Raw genomic sequence first — 14686 nt, 5'->3', positions numbered from 1 at the left:
ATGGCCATCACCCTGAATCTAACGTGTAGCTTACAATATCTATTCACATTAGTATAGTGCAATTGTCACATTATAGGATCACGGCTCAATAACTGATGACAGTGAGATAATGATGAGGTAATGGGAAAAAACTCGGCATAAAGCAGCCAAGATCAGTGAACAAAAATAAAATACTCTAATTTCCCGAAAACGCTCGGCTTTATAGCCGCAAATAGGCTAGCAAAAATGCAGGAATGACGGTTTGAGGTTGTATTAATAACTATAATCGTTATATATTGCTTCCACTTGTTACCATTTTTTAAATCTCGACAACTTTTTAGTGTAAAAATCATTAAAATTTTAACATGCTGTTGAAATAGCTCTTCGAGTCTTTATAGACCTTCGTATCATATACTTTTGCAGCGGGGAAATGAATAAGTTACCCTCTAAATAGCAGCAAATCATACGAATACTAGTGCATGCTTCGACTGAAAGTTGAAAAAAAAACTAAGCCTATAAAAAAAAAAGTTAGAATGCGCCATGTCACGTTTTATACTGGACGACGTAATGCATACTAATTCTTTGCTGTTTATACAGTAATATCAGTATCAGAAAATACGGTACTGAGATCAGCGCTTATAATTATGCAATAAGGCGTCTTCAAGATTACAACCGATGCCAGTTTTGACCAAGAAAACTTTTCAGCATTACATAGAAAGCATACATCGTACTACAGGACGTCGACGTATAGCGTTATGACCGTTACTTTCAGTGTTTTTCAACCGAGCAACATGACCTGCTCTTATTGATACTACGTGTATTACGGACTGACGTGGCAACGCCACAGCGTATATTATAATGAACTAAACTAATACAGAGAAATAACTTCAGGAGTCACTAGCCGTCCGTGGTTATATAGCAGCACCACAGCAAATAACTCTGAAGCGCTCGTTTCTATCCAAGTTGACGGAACCAAATCAAATCCACTTCAACTCTTTGTTTTTTTATTTAACATAGCAGTAATAGCTTGTTTTTATATCGAAATAGAGCTAGCAAATGCAGCGGTCCCAAATAAAGCCTTCTATTTCGAATGCCTCATGGATTGCAATGGTCATTTCGTGAAAAGTGTGCAATTCTTCATCAAATAACAGTGACACAGTTTATCATCAGATATCTCAACACTGAGCGCAGGCAACTGGTCAGCGTGGATCAGTTTGAATATACAGAGTCTACTGAAAGCTTCCCCAAATCATCTAAGCAAAAAGTAATAGCAGGCACAAAATAGTATAACATTAATTTTATTAATCCAACCCAACGAATCTGCTATTACCTGAATACTACAGGTGTTCTTTTTGTCCCGGGAAACGATGAAGAACGGAACATGGATTTACCTCGACGTACTGGCGCCTCCGCATTTCCGATCGAAGCCGCCCGAAATCCTGTACGTAAAAGTCGGCGAATCCTTGGTACTTCCCTGCAAGGCCGATGGTAAGTAACTTACCAATACCTAAGCTCACAGCGCACCCTTCGTGCTCCGGGACCTCCCTATATCCGTCGTCTGTCCTCTTGGGCCCCAGCAACTTTTTGTGTTACCCGTCTGCCTGTCTTTTGCTAACATTAACAGTGCCCCAGCTCCATGCGGCACTAGTGGCATTAAGCGTTCGATGGGGCGGCTTGCACAGAAACGACTCCGTTGTGGAGCCCTCTCCAGGGTCTAACATTCGACGACAGGCCCCCCTTTTGCAATACGGGAAGAAGAAACCTTTTCGCGCGTGTTTCTGTATACTAGCGTCGCGTCCGCTTATCCGTCATCCGCCATCCGCTGATGTTGCTATTCTGCAACTGCTAAACAATCGCTCTCACTTGTATATCTGCTTACATCTATTCGGCTCGGGTATGTGTCTTTTAGGGTCAGTTTGTGCATCTGCGTGCATATGCGTATATGTGTGTGTGCGTGTGTGTGTATGAATCGTACAATAGCCCCATTATGCTCCTATGTAAGTATACGTTTCGTCGCGAGTGCAGATGTTAGAGGGGCTCGCTCCATGCACCGGTTGAGCCGCAGTACGACGCTGCCATCGCAGCCTCGCATCCATTATGTAGGAACCTTCGCGTACTGCTGAACGATGCGCAGTATGCCAGTAGTTCCTGTTGTGTTTCTTCGATGGTTCATTTTCGTGCAACCCTCAGAAATAAGCACGACAAGTCTCGCTAGCGGTTGCGACGTGCACAGTTCATTCATCGCTAACGAGTCCGTACCCGTTTGGAGCTCTAGTAGTGGATCCGCGCTGCACTCGTTACACGCTAAAATACGTATGGCTACGATGCATGAAACAATAACAACAGCAGCACCAGTGGCGAAGGTCAAACACTTCTGTTCATTGCTTTCCTTCTTTGATTTCTCATTTACTTATAGGTCCTTCGTTGCACTACGAGATGCTTGTTGTCGCAGTACCTGAAGCTTATTCTAGGATTCCGAAGATGGGCATGTGGGGTGGTAAAAAAAAATAGCATTTTCGCCTTTTACCGCAATTCACAACCCGGGAAAGGTGCGACATACATATGCAGATGTCGAAAATTTCTTTGCCACACCCTATACCTCTTTTAAGCGCCTAATATAAATATTACATTTTGTTACCTGAGTAATGCAATCGCAAAGGTAATATAGGAAAATTAACGATTTCCAGGCTGTAAATAACAGCTGATCACCGGCAAACAAACAAAGAAGAAAACGAAACCAAGAGACGAATATAGCCATTATTTATGCACCAACCTAATAAAACTACCGTTTCAGCGTATTTTCAGTCCGACTCGTAGCGACAACTCGCGCGTAAAAATGGAGGACAACAATGGCAATGACGAACATTGTTATTGCTGCCCCATATACCTTAGGAAGTACCCAAGTTTGGCAGACCATACTATTTAGAGGACTCGAGGGAGATAAACAAATAACTAGAAAACACGGTTAGGTTGCACAGCCTTCAGGCCTTAAAGGAGCGACGTGCAAAAACCGATAAGGTTGTCAGCGATTGTCGACAATCGTTACTTGGAAACAGGAAGAATATGGTACACCGACAATGAAAGACTTTGCATCGAAGAACAGAGTCTCGATGGCTTGGTATTTTATTATACTAAAAATACAATAACACAGAGGGTACGTACGGTAAAGATCAGCCATGCCTCGGATTAATCGGTTGTGATTAAAGTTACCAGATTCATCATAATTTTTGATTGGTAAATTGTTTTTTTCTGAAGAGGGTTCCCGCTAGTCTACACGCTAATCGTTGTCTTAATCTTAACGTAATATTTCTCCTGATAAGTTCACTGTGAAGCTGCACACAGGCCTAGCGTATTTAAAACATCACAAAAATATGTCAGTTGAGATGTTTTAAATGACCCTGTTGAGGCTAGGGCTTGCTTTGATCAGTTTGGAACTCCGCAGGTCATGAATGGGAATGGACTTTTAGGCTTACATTCCACGCTGTTTCCAGTATTGATTAAATTATCTGAAGCAACTTAACTGTCGCCTGAGCTCAAGGCATATTCACTTACCAATCCCTAAACTTCCCTTGACTCAATGATCGATAATTTTAGTTCCCTAAATCTTATTAGTAATATCTAACTGAGAAGTCTTGCGACTATATGGCGCAACTACACTCTTCGAAACATTAGAGGAAGCCCCTCAATGTGGCACTTGTATGTCTAACAGAATCAAGCAGTGATGTGTATTACCTAGCAAGTCCTCGATACCTTCCGTCGTTCTCTCATTTCTCACGCAGACAACAGTATATGAATAACTTCGTGGCTTGGGCGATTTTTTATACAGAAGTCTGTAGTGGAAGGGTTAAAACTTTTTGGTAAGTTAAACTGCCCACAACGACCACAACCTTGTAACAAGACAGAGGGTACCTACAAGAGGCCACAAGCGTGGACATTAGGAGGAAATGGTATGTCTGAGTACTGGCGACCGCTCAGCGCGCGGTAACGTTTTGGCTAATTAGAGTTTTGTTTCATTGCCCCGTGGCTTTGTTCCTCTTTCCCTATATTCGGCCTGTACTTTCGGCCCTGCTGTGACGACTACAGCACTCACATGCTTTACTAGCTCTATCCACAAGTTTCCACGAGATTCGAGACGGAGAAGGACCACTTGGAAGCAGGCGGCCTTGTCTCTCGCGGTGGAGCCTACAACAAACGTCGCCGCGCGATGGCGTTGTGCCATAGCGTATGTACGTCATTACTTTGTCCATGGCAAACACCACACAGATGGGAAAAGAAACCCACTATCGTTGCTGGTATGCACAGCGGGACGGTGCCTGGGCAGACGTGCTCATGATTACTAAGGCGATGGCCAGGGTAAGAATACTTTGTTTTTCCCTTTTTCTAAACTCCCTGTTGAGTTGCGCTCATGATGGCTCTCTCTGTGGGTTTGGAACAGAACACAGCTTCGTCAGCTATACAAATAAGGGTGCGTGGAATAGGACCGCAACGATGACGAGCACGGGAATCTGCTAAGGAAAAAAACTTGCTGCTACTGCTGATACAGACTCGCACATTAATAGTGGTGAAAACCCGCACGCTGACTTCCAACTGTTGACACGTATCTGCTAGTTTAGTGCATGTGTGCCTCTCGTGACTTAGAAAGCGGGTGAACAATATAGATCGATACGGAGGTTCATGGTCTTATTGGTTTGTGCTTCATTCGTGTTACCGCGTCTTAATTTCTAGGAACGCCGGCTCCACAGCTCACCTGGGAAAAGGAGGGTCAGCTGGTCGAAGTTGGAGCCGATAAGCATGTGTCTATATCCGACACCGAGCTAAAGATTGGCTCACTGCGTCAAACGGACGTCGGAGAATACGTCTGCGTGGCGAAGAATTCACAGGGGTCGGTGAGCGCCAGCTCGAAAGTGATCATTGCTGGTCCCGCGGTCATCACATCGCCGCCGACGAACCTCACTAAAATTGAAGGCAACCACGCGGAATTTATTTGCGAAGCGAAGGCATTGCCAGCGAACATCACCCATAGGTGAGAGCTTTAAGCTAAGATCCACATCGCTCTGAGTGAATGTCCGCTCAGAATATGAGAGTGTCACATCGCTTTATATTAGCATTTTGTAACAATATATATACCTGATATGTGTTAATAGTTGACTGACTCATATAACGGATGGATAGTATACGTTTGAAGAAGGTAGTTTTTTAGGAATAACCCAATGGAGCTATGACATTACCTGCTAGCTTAGACTATTATAGCTATGGCTATTTTTATGAACAGATATTATCTATATTTAGGCCATGATGTGACTATTCACTCTATTTACCAGTTGATCTTGCATTTTTGCTTTTATCTTTAGTACTTTGTTTATTGAATAAATTATATAGCGTCTTTAATCTAAATGAGAACGTATCTCATTTTGCAGTTTAGACGAAACATCAACTGGCGGAATCTATAAAACGATTGTCTTTCAATTTCATAATAATTCCATGTTTATTTCGTTCCTTCGCTCTGTGCTACTATTTTTACCAGCTATTAGTACTTATTTATGCCTTCAAATAAGCGTTGCTTTAACGTAATTTTCTTTTTTTGCACTCCAGTCATCGTGCACGTGTTAGTGCGCCCTAGCGACGTGCTGGATAGTTGCATGATAGATAAGGTCATTATCTCGCTTGTGACAACAGGTATGACCTCAACATCTGTACGCAGTTACGTGCTGTATGTTCGGATAAAATCCTACAAATAGTTCATGTCCACTGACATTACCACTTCAACTGATTGAGTATGCGGCTCATTCTCTCGCTCTATAAAGTCAAATATAACGACCGTCAATGAGTGGATCACTTATGCCGTTTAGATGTATGGCAAGTGATAACAAGTGTATAATGATCCCGTTTCTACGACAGGTATAGACCAGCTGGACCGACATCGCGTATCTGCTATAATTATACACACATAAATATATAGATACATGGAAACGATTCTGCGCCAACTTGGTCCGCATTTTAGTTGGTAGCTGCTGCGGATTCGGATATACCGCAATAGCGAAATCAGGATTTCTGTCATCGACGCGCAAATGAGCCAAAAACAGCGCGTACCGCTCACACTTATTTTAAGAACACTCGCGTCATCCTTCTGTTCGCGCTTTTATGTCTCTCTTTATTTTTCCCACTTCTTTTTTTTCGCTACGTTTTAGGTTCTTTCCCAGGTACGAAATTTTCAGCATTGTAACTAGAGCTCCCGATTTGCCTAGCCAGACACGCTTCTAGTACTATGCCATCGCCCGTGACCGGTGTCGTCATGACTGACCGCACCGAGAGCATGACTGGTCGTACTCGACGCTCGGAGGTCCTTTGACCGATTGCCAGATGAAGTCCAACGACAAAGGTGCAACGTTGTCGAAAAACAGCTTCCTCGCTCAATCTTGTTATTTTCCCAACTCAGTTCTTTATTGAACACTAGGGCTAGCACCTTGGCAATTGTAGAACTCTACTACAAGTAATGGTCAAAGTGTTTGTCTTAAGTCACATCTCGGCCCTTGGTGTCTTGGCCTGTTTGCCACTTTTCTTGCCTGCGAATCGGATTTCTTACAGTATCGCATTGCGCTTTATGTCGACTAGCCTTTGTTTACGACAGTCACTGCATCGTCGTGCATTCATGTGTACGCATATATCAAATACCTCAAATTGGTTTCTGAAAAAGAAACGACTCAGGTCTCAGGAAACGACTCAGGAAATTCAGGTCTGCCCCCTGCTTCATTTTATAATTGCCTCTTTTCGTTAGGTCATGCAAGCCTCGCAGTGCGTAGTTATAAAAAAAAAAACATGTACCTGTCTAATAGGGGAATAAGGGGATGGCTTGAAATAAGAAAGATTTACCAAAACGCCTGCCAACACCGAAGACTAACTGCATTGGATTTTCTTAATTATCTTTTACGGACATATGTGTACATATGCAGATGTAGATGCAGACAAATAAAGGCTTGCTTTTTACTCTACTTCTAAGAAAGATCAACGTACTGAAGCTGCTGTAAGCTGCCGTGTCCCGCTTGAGTTCAAGCGAGATAAGGTGAAAGTAATTTCAAGCTGTAGGGCATAAGATAGACCAGACGCACATGGTAGGGCAGCCGTATGAGCAAAGCAAGGTATACCTAAATACCTACATAGACTTTGCCACGCGATCATGCGTACAGCTTCCTTATTGCTAACAGTAGTCACTGGTGGGCATACCCTTTTTGCCCCCTGCCACTAACCGTAGTGAGCTGATAACTCGTTTCTAGTCTTCTCTCCTTTTCACTTTTATATCCAGCTATTGTCTGGCCTCATCCTGTTTTTGTTGAAGCTGGCCGCGCTCTGTTTGTTTCTACAGGTTGGAGGATCGACGGCTAACTCAAACGAAGGTTTCGGAATAACGCTCTCGATCGGTCGCTCGCAGCCATGCGGTTGGCAATGACGGCCTGAGCTTCGGAGGCAGTATTAGCCAGTTGCCCACTGAGAGGGTTAAGGAGCAGCGAACGCACTGGTGTAAGCAAAGAAGTCGCGAAGGAGAGAAGGAAGACGGGCAGGGGTTTAACGGTGAAAACTTTTTTATTTGAAAGGTATTGAAACCCGGCAGTGAAATACGCGCCTGTTTGGGCGGATCTACACGCTAGACTAAAGAACGGAGCAAAAAGATGAGGGGGTGGGAAAAGTACGTTGAAAAACAGGGACCAAATTTTGGAAGGCAGCGTACATTGAGAGCTATGTTGAGGATGATAGGTGGGCGAAAAGAACTGGATGCAAACTTCCCAGTTGAGCAAGCTGGGCACCTGAAACCGCTGCGAAAAGCTTTTAAGCCTGCCGGCTCCAATGCCAGAACGTTCGTGAAACGAGAAGGAACGAATGGAATAGCCTTCACGCGTTAACACTAGGATGTATAGCCCCATAGCGAATTTGAATAGAGCGCCAGCAACGGCGACCCTCGTGCCAACGGCGGCTGTTACAGCGGCATATGAAAAGCCCTTCTCTGCTCACTTAAGTTCAGCCGACGGTCGGCACCGACAGGGAGGTTAGTTTACAGTGCGGACTGTTTCTGACCCTGAGGTACCAGGAAGCTATACTGGGTCCCCGGTCGTTCCGCGTTGCTAGCGACATACAGGAGGCAGACGGTGCCTTTCGGCCAAACGAATGTGGGATGAGCGAGGCCAACGCATTGATCAGAAACTGTACGTAGTTTGGGAGTGTGATCGGGGACCTCTGAGGAGATGTTCACAGTATCGTGCAAAGCAGGCGGCGGCTTCGAGGTTGCCAAGGCAAACTTAGAAGTCTTGCAGTAAACCTAAGTTGGGCCACGTCTCTTTCTAGGCTCTATCGTCATGGTGGTAATCATCGCCGGTTTATCACAATGCGACATGTAGCATTGCATTGGTCATAGTTGTAAAAAGAAGCTTCTCAAAGGCCCTTGAAATGCGGCTACCGAAGCTGAGGCTATAACAGGCTGACCGACCGTGAAAGACAAGTCGAAGTAGCGAAGCGGATTCAAAGACGACCGCGCAGGAGAGAAGGGGAAAAATGCCTTTTCGGCCAGAGAGCGCGCGGTAAAAATATTTTTTTTTTTATAGTTCTGATGAAACAAGTTACACGTCAAGCCGGCGTTTGCAAAAACTGTAGTACACCCTTTTCCGTGCCTGTGAAAGCAATGGTGATGTCCAAACAACGGGAGGGGAGAAAGAGGACAAGTTGAGAGTTGACGAGATCTGAGGGTTAAAGAGCGTACGCAAATCATTACATTGTCTTGCACAATGTTTCAATGAACTGCTAAGTCCACTCACCTACATCACTGCGTCACAAGTACACGGCATTGAAGAAAAAAATATACAAAGTCTGTGTCCATAGAAAGGAAATGCTGTGATTTTCACCATTTGATCTGGTAATTGTTATGCTTCAGCAAAGCTACCAAAAGGTAAATAAGTTATGAACTGTAACCATTAAGGTCATGTTATGTTACAGAGAAATCTACGCCGCCAGCGACTGTCTGGTTACAACGTTTTCTGTTGCTTAAATCTGCTAATTCAAGTGATAAAAGCAAAGCTTGCAGTTTTTTTTGCGCAAGTTAACGTGGTATGCTCGCATCGAAAACCTTTATTATTGTTTACAAACCGTGATTTATAATCTATCAACTTTCTAGAACTGGAAGAAAATGTTAATACATTGCAATAAAATTATGCTACACGTCATGACTATTCCTTACCATTAACCTATTCTTACCATTATTACACCCTAAATACTCCAAGCCTAAATTGGATTTAATGATGAAAGATGCTTTTTTTAAAGCAAGCCTCCAGGACAAAGTTCTTTCAGTTTTTGCTGGGAACAGAAGCGCACCTAGCTACTGTGCTAAACAGCATGACGGCTTTGATAAAATACCTGAAAAAATGGTGAAAGCACTGTAGCTATTCAGTAGGAGCCTGGCCTGAGCTTAGGCTAAAACCTTGTACCCCTTAAACAACACGAAAACATAGATACAATGACGCAGCCGTCGAGAAAGCAAATTGCGTTCCTATTTCTCCGCAAGCCCCTGTTTCGCCCCTCCGGTCCGTCGCCTCTGATCTTTTTGTCAGCGAATACATTGATTCAATGGCAACAAACCGCAGGGCCAGATTCGTTTACTTTTCTCTATTCGCTTGGTAAAATAGCAACCGTAGTTCCTAATCCAATGTGATGAACTGAGACAGAGGGAGAGAAGCAGCACGAGCTTAATTGGGAGAAACCAACAAAAACTTGCTAAGAATAGGGCAATCCGTGTACTTCGTAGAGAAACTGAGTATTCGAGCAGTTTTTTAAATGGTGTTCGGTTAGAACGGATATGTCGAATAAATCGGGCAGTATAACGTATTCGCTGTATGGCTATATTAACGGATCTCGATGTCAGCAGCCTCAAATGCATCCACACCCAGCGAGCAGAGGTCCGGCACGATCTGGTTTGATAATGAGCTATCGAGATGCTCGCCACGATTAAGAAGCCAACCGTTGGCTTCCATTTTTGATCGAGGCTTATATAACTAACCTAGCGTACATGTATCCTGTGCATACATAACATAGAAGGCAGATTTTCTTTGCTTCAGTATTGAATTATACAGTTTGCACGACACGGTAGGACTGTGCGGCGGGGACCTGCGTGTTCGATACGATATATTGGCTCAATCGTGTTCACTCGTCATTGCAGGTGGTTGTATAACGGAATTGATATAGCAAAGGTAAGCTGGCTCTATACCCGGACGTTACTGCGACAGGACGGCACGCTTTTCATCTATCCCACATCCGCCGAAGATTCTGGCTGGTACACCTGTGAGATCTCTAACGGTTAGTACGCATAAATCTATTGAATCTCAATAGTTTGTTTGGTCAGAATCGCCTGCTTTAGTTTAATTTTTGCAAGCCTTCAAAGTATAGCTTGCTGTCACAGTCGTACAGCGGGTCTTCTTAAATACAGATGCACTTTTCTCCACGTAGAAACTGTTCTAAACTCCTTACCGAAAAGTCTAATTAGTTAAAGTCGTCTGTCGAAGCTACCATCATCTCGAAAACTACAACTGGTCTTGAGAGAATCTTAGGTTTTTCGCCACTGCTGCCTTTACGGTACTCGTTGCAAGACCATCTTTTTGGCTTAGTAATCAAGCATATAGAAATTTCTTTGAGTAAGAACTTCAGTCACAATCACCTACAAAATACTGTGAAAAGATAACGATGAAGATACGCTTCATGGCACCGATATTTGAATGAGTGTCACAGTTCATATTGACTTTGTTTATGTCTAGTAGCGGAGGCAGACTCAACTTGAAGGCGCCCTGTGAAATTACGCTTTTCTGCTTTTAGCTAGCGCTGTTGCAGCTGCTGCGCTTCTTGACGGGGTCGGATGTGTCTGGCAATTTTCACAATGCCCCTTTTAATCCGCTAACAACCAGTTTTCGAAATTCCTCTTGCGCATAACCCCCAACCGCTCGATCTAGTTTTTGACATCAGTTATTTATGTGCATTCGCGTCATATCGAAGGATAAATCGATCCGCTTAGATATGCTTAGACCGCATGTCTGTGACTTATGTCCCTTTCTAGCTGTATGCTCCTTTGCGCTAGCAATCGCTTCGGCCCGTACATGGCAGGTGCAAAGTGTGCCCCTTTCTCTTTTGCCGTTTCGAGGAAAACGATAAAGAGTCGAAACGATTGGAGTTCTATGTCAAAAGTAATCCTGTCTAAAGCGAGTATGTGTTCGGGGGAAGCCTTGCGTTTCACCCTGTATCAACTTGGAGCATTGATCATATAAAAAAATATCGAGAATGCGCGGTCTCGTTGAACGGCTGTTACCTGTAGTTGCAGTGTCAGTTATAAATGAACGCTGTAAGTGTTCTATATCTGTTCTTTGATCAATCGAATTGAACCTCGAATAATATCAGGGGCGTGTTTTTTCGTATCACCAGACGAAATACTACAATCAATGCAACATGCTTCTTCGTCTCGTACATGAGGCCCGCTATACCAGAATAGCTGCGAATCCCTATATGTAGCTTTCATAAACCCTTCCATTCTGAGCAAAGGCAGTAAACGTTACTGATTATTATTCTATATGTTTCCCACCAAAGTATTTAAAAGCCTCCCTAAAATAATATAAATTCAAAAAGGCTTCAGATATTAGACGAAAGCGTTCGCCGATGTAATGGCGTAGGTGTCGCTAGAGAAAAAAGATTATCCAAGGGTTTCGTAATAATCGTGGCAGCGGCACCGGCTGTCTTGTATTACAGCGCCACTGTAACAGTATCTTGTGGCGAAACATGATAATATTTATGCTCTATTCATCGCCCCCCGGTCTGACCCGTGCTTCCGAGTCGTCCTTGACAGTCGTATAATCATCTTCCCTAAGAAAGCTGAAAGTGTTTTGTGAAAGAAATCCCTTATTATCCCTTATATAAAGAATATTCGTCGTTCGTCTAACAATGAACATCTAAAAAGTCCTGATGGTTTTAAGAGCTCTTTCCGAATTTTTACTCGGCCTATGGTTGTCTTCTTATCGACACTGAACAAATCGACGTCACGTATTGTTAAGAAGCGTCATTTGTAGAGCTTGGTTTAGCAACGAACCCCTATTATCAAAGAATCAGAGCGTAAATACGGACGGTATCGGAGATAACGTTTTCTGCCGAGTTTCTACGTAACGTGTCGCATATCGTATTTTCAGCATCGCCCTTACCTGCTTCTCTGAACCGTATCAAATCTTCTGTCCTCGTCTTAAGTCAGCAGCCTAGATCGATGGATGCGTAAAGGTGTTTTTTGCAAGGCCTTTTTTGAGAGGCTGCAAAGGTCGTTGATTCGACATTTGCATCGCATTTTCTTGTGTAGAGGCTGGATCAAATTTTCTATAGCGCTGTTTCTCCTTAACGGTGCATTTTCGGTGCAGATACGGCATTCTCCGCTTTCGTTGCGCTTCACGCCGTGCATCTTCAGTGAGCCGAGATACGTTGGGGACTGAAGGCAACGCATGGCAAAGAGTAAGCTCATTAAACCTGACGCACCTGTTGCATGAACAGAGAAGGTCAGCTCAATGTAGGAGTGCCTTGAGTTGTCCTGTTGCCTGCTCCCCACTAGCGATAGAAGCATGAGAGACCTCCAAAAACGGAGGCATCAGCCAGTCCGATAGAGATTTGAGTGACCCTAACACCATCACTGTTCAAGCAGCTTTACTGAAAGACACTGTCTCTCCAAGCCAGCTTACTAGCTCTCTAACGGCAAACAGCACATTCCCAGAGGCAGGGGACAGGCCACGTTAAAGCTGACGGTGCTCCGGTACATCAAATGTAAGTGCAGCCCCTGTGGGCCCAGGCCAAAACACGACCAAGTAGTTAGCCTTGGTTAGCTGTTAGTACCAAAACGAATATCCCATGCTTTTGGGGTTTCGCACTCTTCTCCTGTCTGCTATCTTCTGCTATTATTGTTGCACGGTGATCTCCCGGGGCCGCTTAAAAAGAATGAAGCCTCTGGCTTTTCCGGCTGGCTTTGCCCCTTCGACAGAATCGTTGCGCTTATACAGATTTTTGTTTGCCTTGTCTGTCCTGCCAGCAGCGCATTCGCTTGAGGAACAGCGGTGCCTTTGCCTTTTTTTCTTCAACGCCATTGGGCGGATTATGAGAGGAACAGGCATTGGGCACAACGGCCTGTTATAACAGAGAGAAGCCCCAGTGGTTTTGTTGGCCCACGACCAGTTTCCGTAGTCAACCACCGCCTAACTGACTCTGTCGCTGGAGGCACCAGCAAGCGTCCCGCCTTGGTTGCCAGCAGTACCTCGTATCTATTCCATAGATTCACGCACCTATCTCTCCATTTCTTAGCGTTTCATTTCCTTGCCCTTGCTGTTCGAACCGTTTTGTTACTGCGGTAATCGTCTCCATAGCACCAATGGTAACAGGAGCAGGGGCGTAGTAACACGTGCCCATGTGTACAACTCCAAGTAGAGGATGACGCAACTCGCACTGTTCTACTGTACAACGAACGTTAAATCAACCGTTGCAACGACGTTTAGCATGCCTATCATGTAGGCCTGCCAAGTGTTTATCTCATGACTGAGTTACGTTGCTCATCTGCCTGCCTTGTAGGTTAAATGCAGTATTCAGGAGAGCCACCATTCGGCTGTTTGCTTCCTGCTTTTCCTTTTCTACCGAAGCTTGTCTTATTTTTAACTCCGCTCCAGAACTGCTGCCTCCACTGCCGTGGCGTGCAACTCATTCCTCTAGGTGTTGCTGTCTTTGTTCATAACAGCGAACTGCCATTGAGTCCGCAGGACTCAATACACTAACGAATCATAAGCAAAGTGTCTAATAAAGACGCTAGTCCAAGGGAACCATCCATATGAGAAAGTAACTCGTGGCTCTTATGTGCTCAAAAATGGCAAATACTAGGTGCGTCCGTGCTGATCGTCGAACTCAAGGGAACCTACCAGAGCGCAAAGCAGCGTTCAGCAGTCCCAGAAATATTATTCTGCCTGCAGCATCCCAACGTATTCCATATGTAGTGCCATCCCAACAGCCTCCGGGGTGCTTGTGCTTCTGTTGTCGGCTTCTATCGTCAACCGTTTGTTCGGCCGTTTGAATCGAGTGGTTTCCACCCAACCGAAGCTTTTAACTGGAACTATGGTTCAGTGACTCGAATGCTTCAACAAACAAATACCCCTATCATGCATAGGTTTTCGTACAGTATGTATGCTTTTTGCTTGGCTGTGACCATCCTTTGCTTACTTCGTGGTCTATGGTTTCACTGCGGCGACGTGAAGTTATCCAAAGGAAATTCTCAAAAAACCGATTTCAACGATGGCGTTTCATACGGGTCCGTAAAGATTCATAGCCAACGGTTTGCTGCCGATTAATACAGCGAGATTCGTATTAGTTCGAGCTGGTCGTCAGCTAGAAATCCTCTTCGTGTGAAAAAGTCTTCACAATCATATTTTTCGAATGCTTTAAAGATTGACGAGAGGATCTTCCCGAGTTTGTTTTCAGGGTTTCTCCGACAGAACTACCCCCATCTCACTTCGTCTGCGTCTTTCATAAATCCCTTGTTAACACCGGTTACAGCTAAGGTGTAGCCCAACGGTGACTGACATGCCTTTTGTGTATGACTGCTATGGCGCCGTTCTCAGAAAAATGCGTCTGAACTATCTAGACCAAGCAGCTTTCTACAGAAGTTAAAGTTATATAT

At 44.3% G+C, this 14686-nt stretch overlaps 1 protein-coding gene across 3 annotated transcripts in view; it reads left to right on the top strand.

Moving 5' to 3' along the window:
* LOC111249226 (protein turtle-like) overlaps positions 1-14686 on the top strand; it is a 107733-nt gene that overhangs the window by 74702 nt on the left and 18345 nt on the right. For all 3 annotated transcript variants that reach the window (XM_022802799.2, XM_022802801.2, XM_022802800.2), the window contains 3 exons: positions 1323-1467; positions 4705-5002; positions 10175-10311. In XM_022802799.2, the coding sequence (XP_022658534.1) occupies positions 1323-1467; positions 4705-5002; positions 10175-10311 (580 nt within the window). The remainder of the gene's footprint in view (positions 1-1322; positions 1468-4704; positions 5003-10174; positions 10312-14686) is intronic.

This window comes from Varroa destructor, unplaced genomic scaffold (genome assembly GCF_002443255.2).
Source record: "Varroa destructor unplaced genomic scaffold, Vdes_3.0 BEIS01000004.1, whole genome shotgun sequence".
Classification (NCBI taxonomy): Eukaryota; Metazoa; Arthropoda; class Arachnida; order Mesostigmata; family Varroidae; genus Varroa; species Varroa destructor.
The sequence above is the reverse complement of the archived record's forward strand: the minus strand, read 5'-3'. Positions and strand labels throughout refer to the sequence as shown.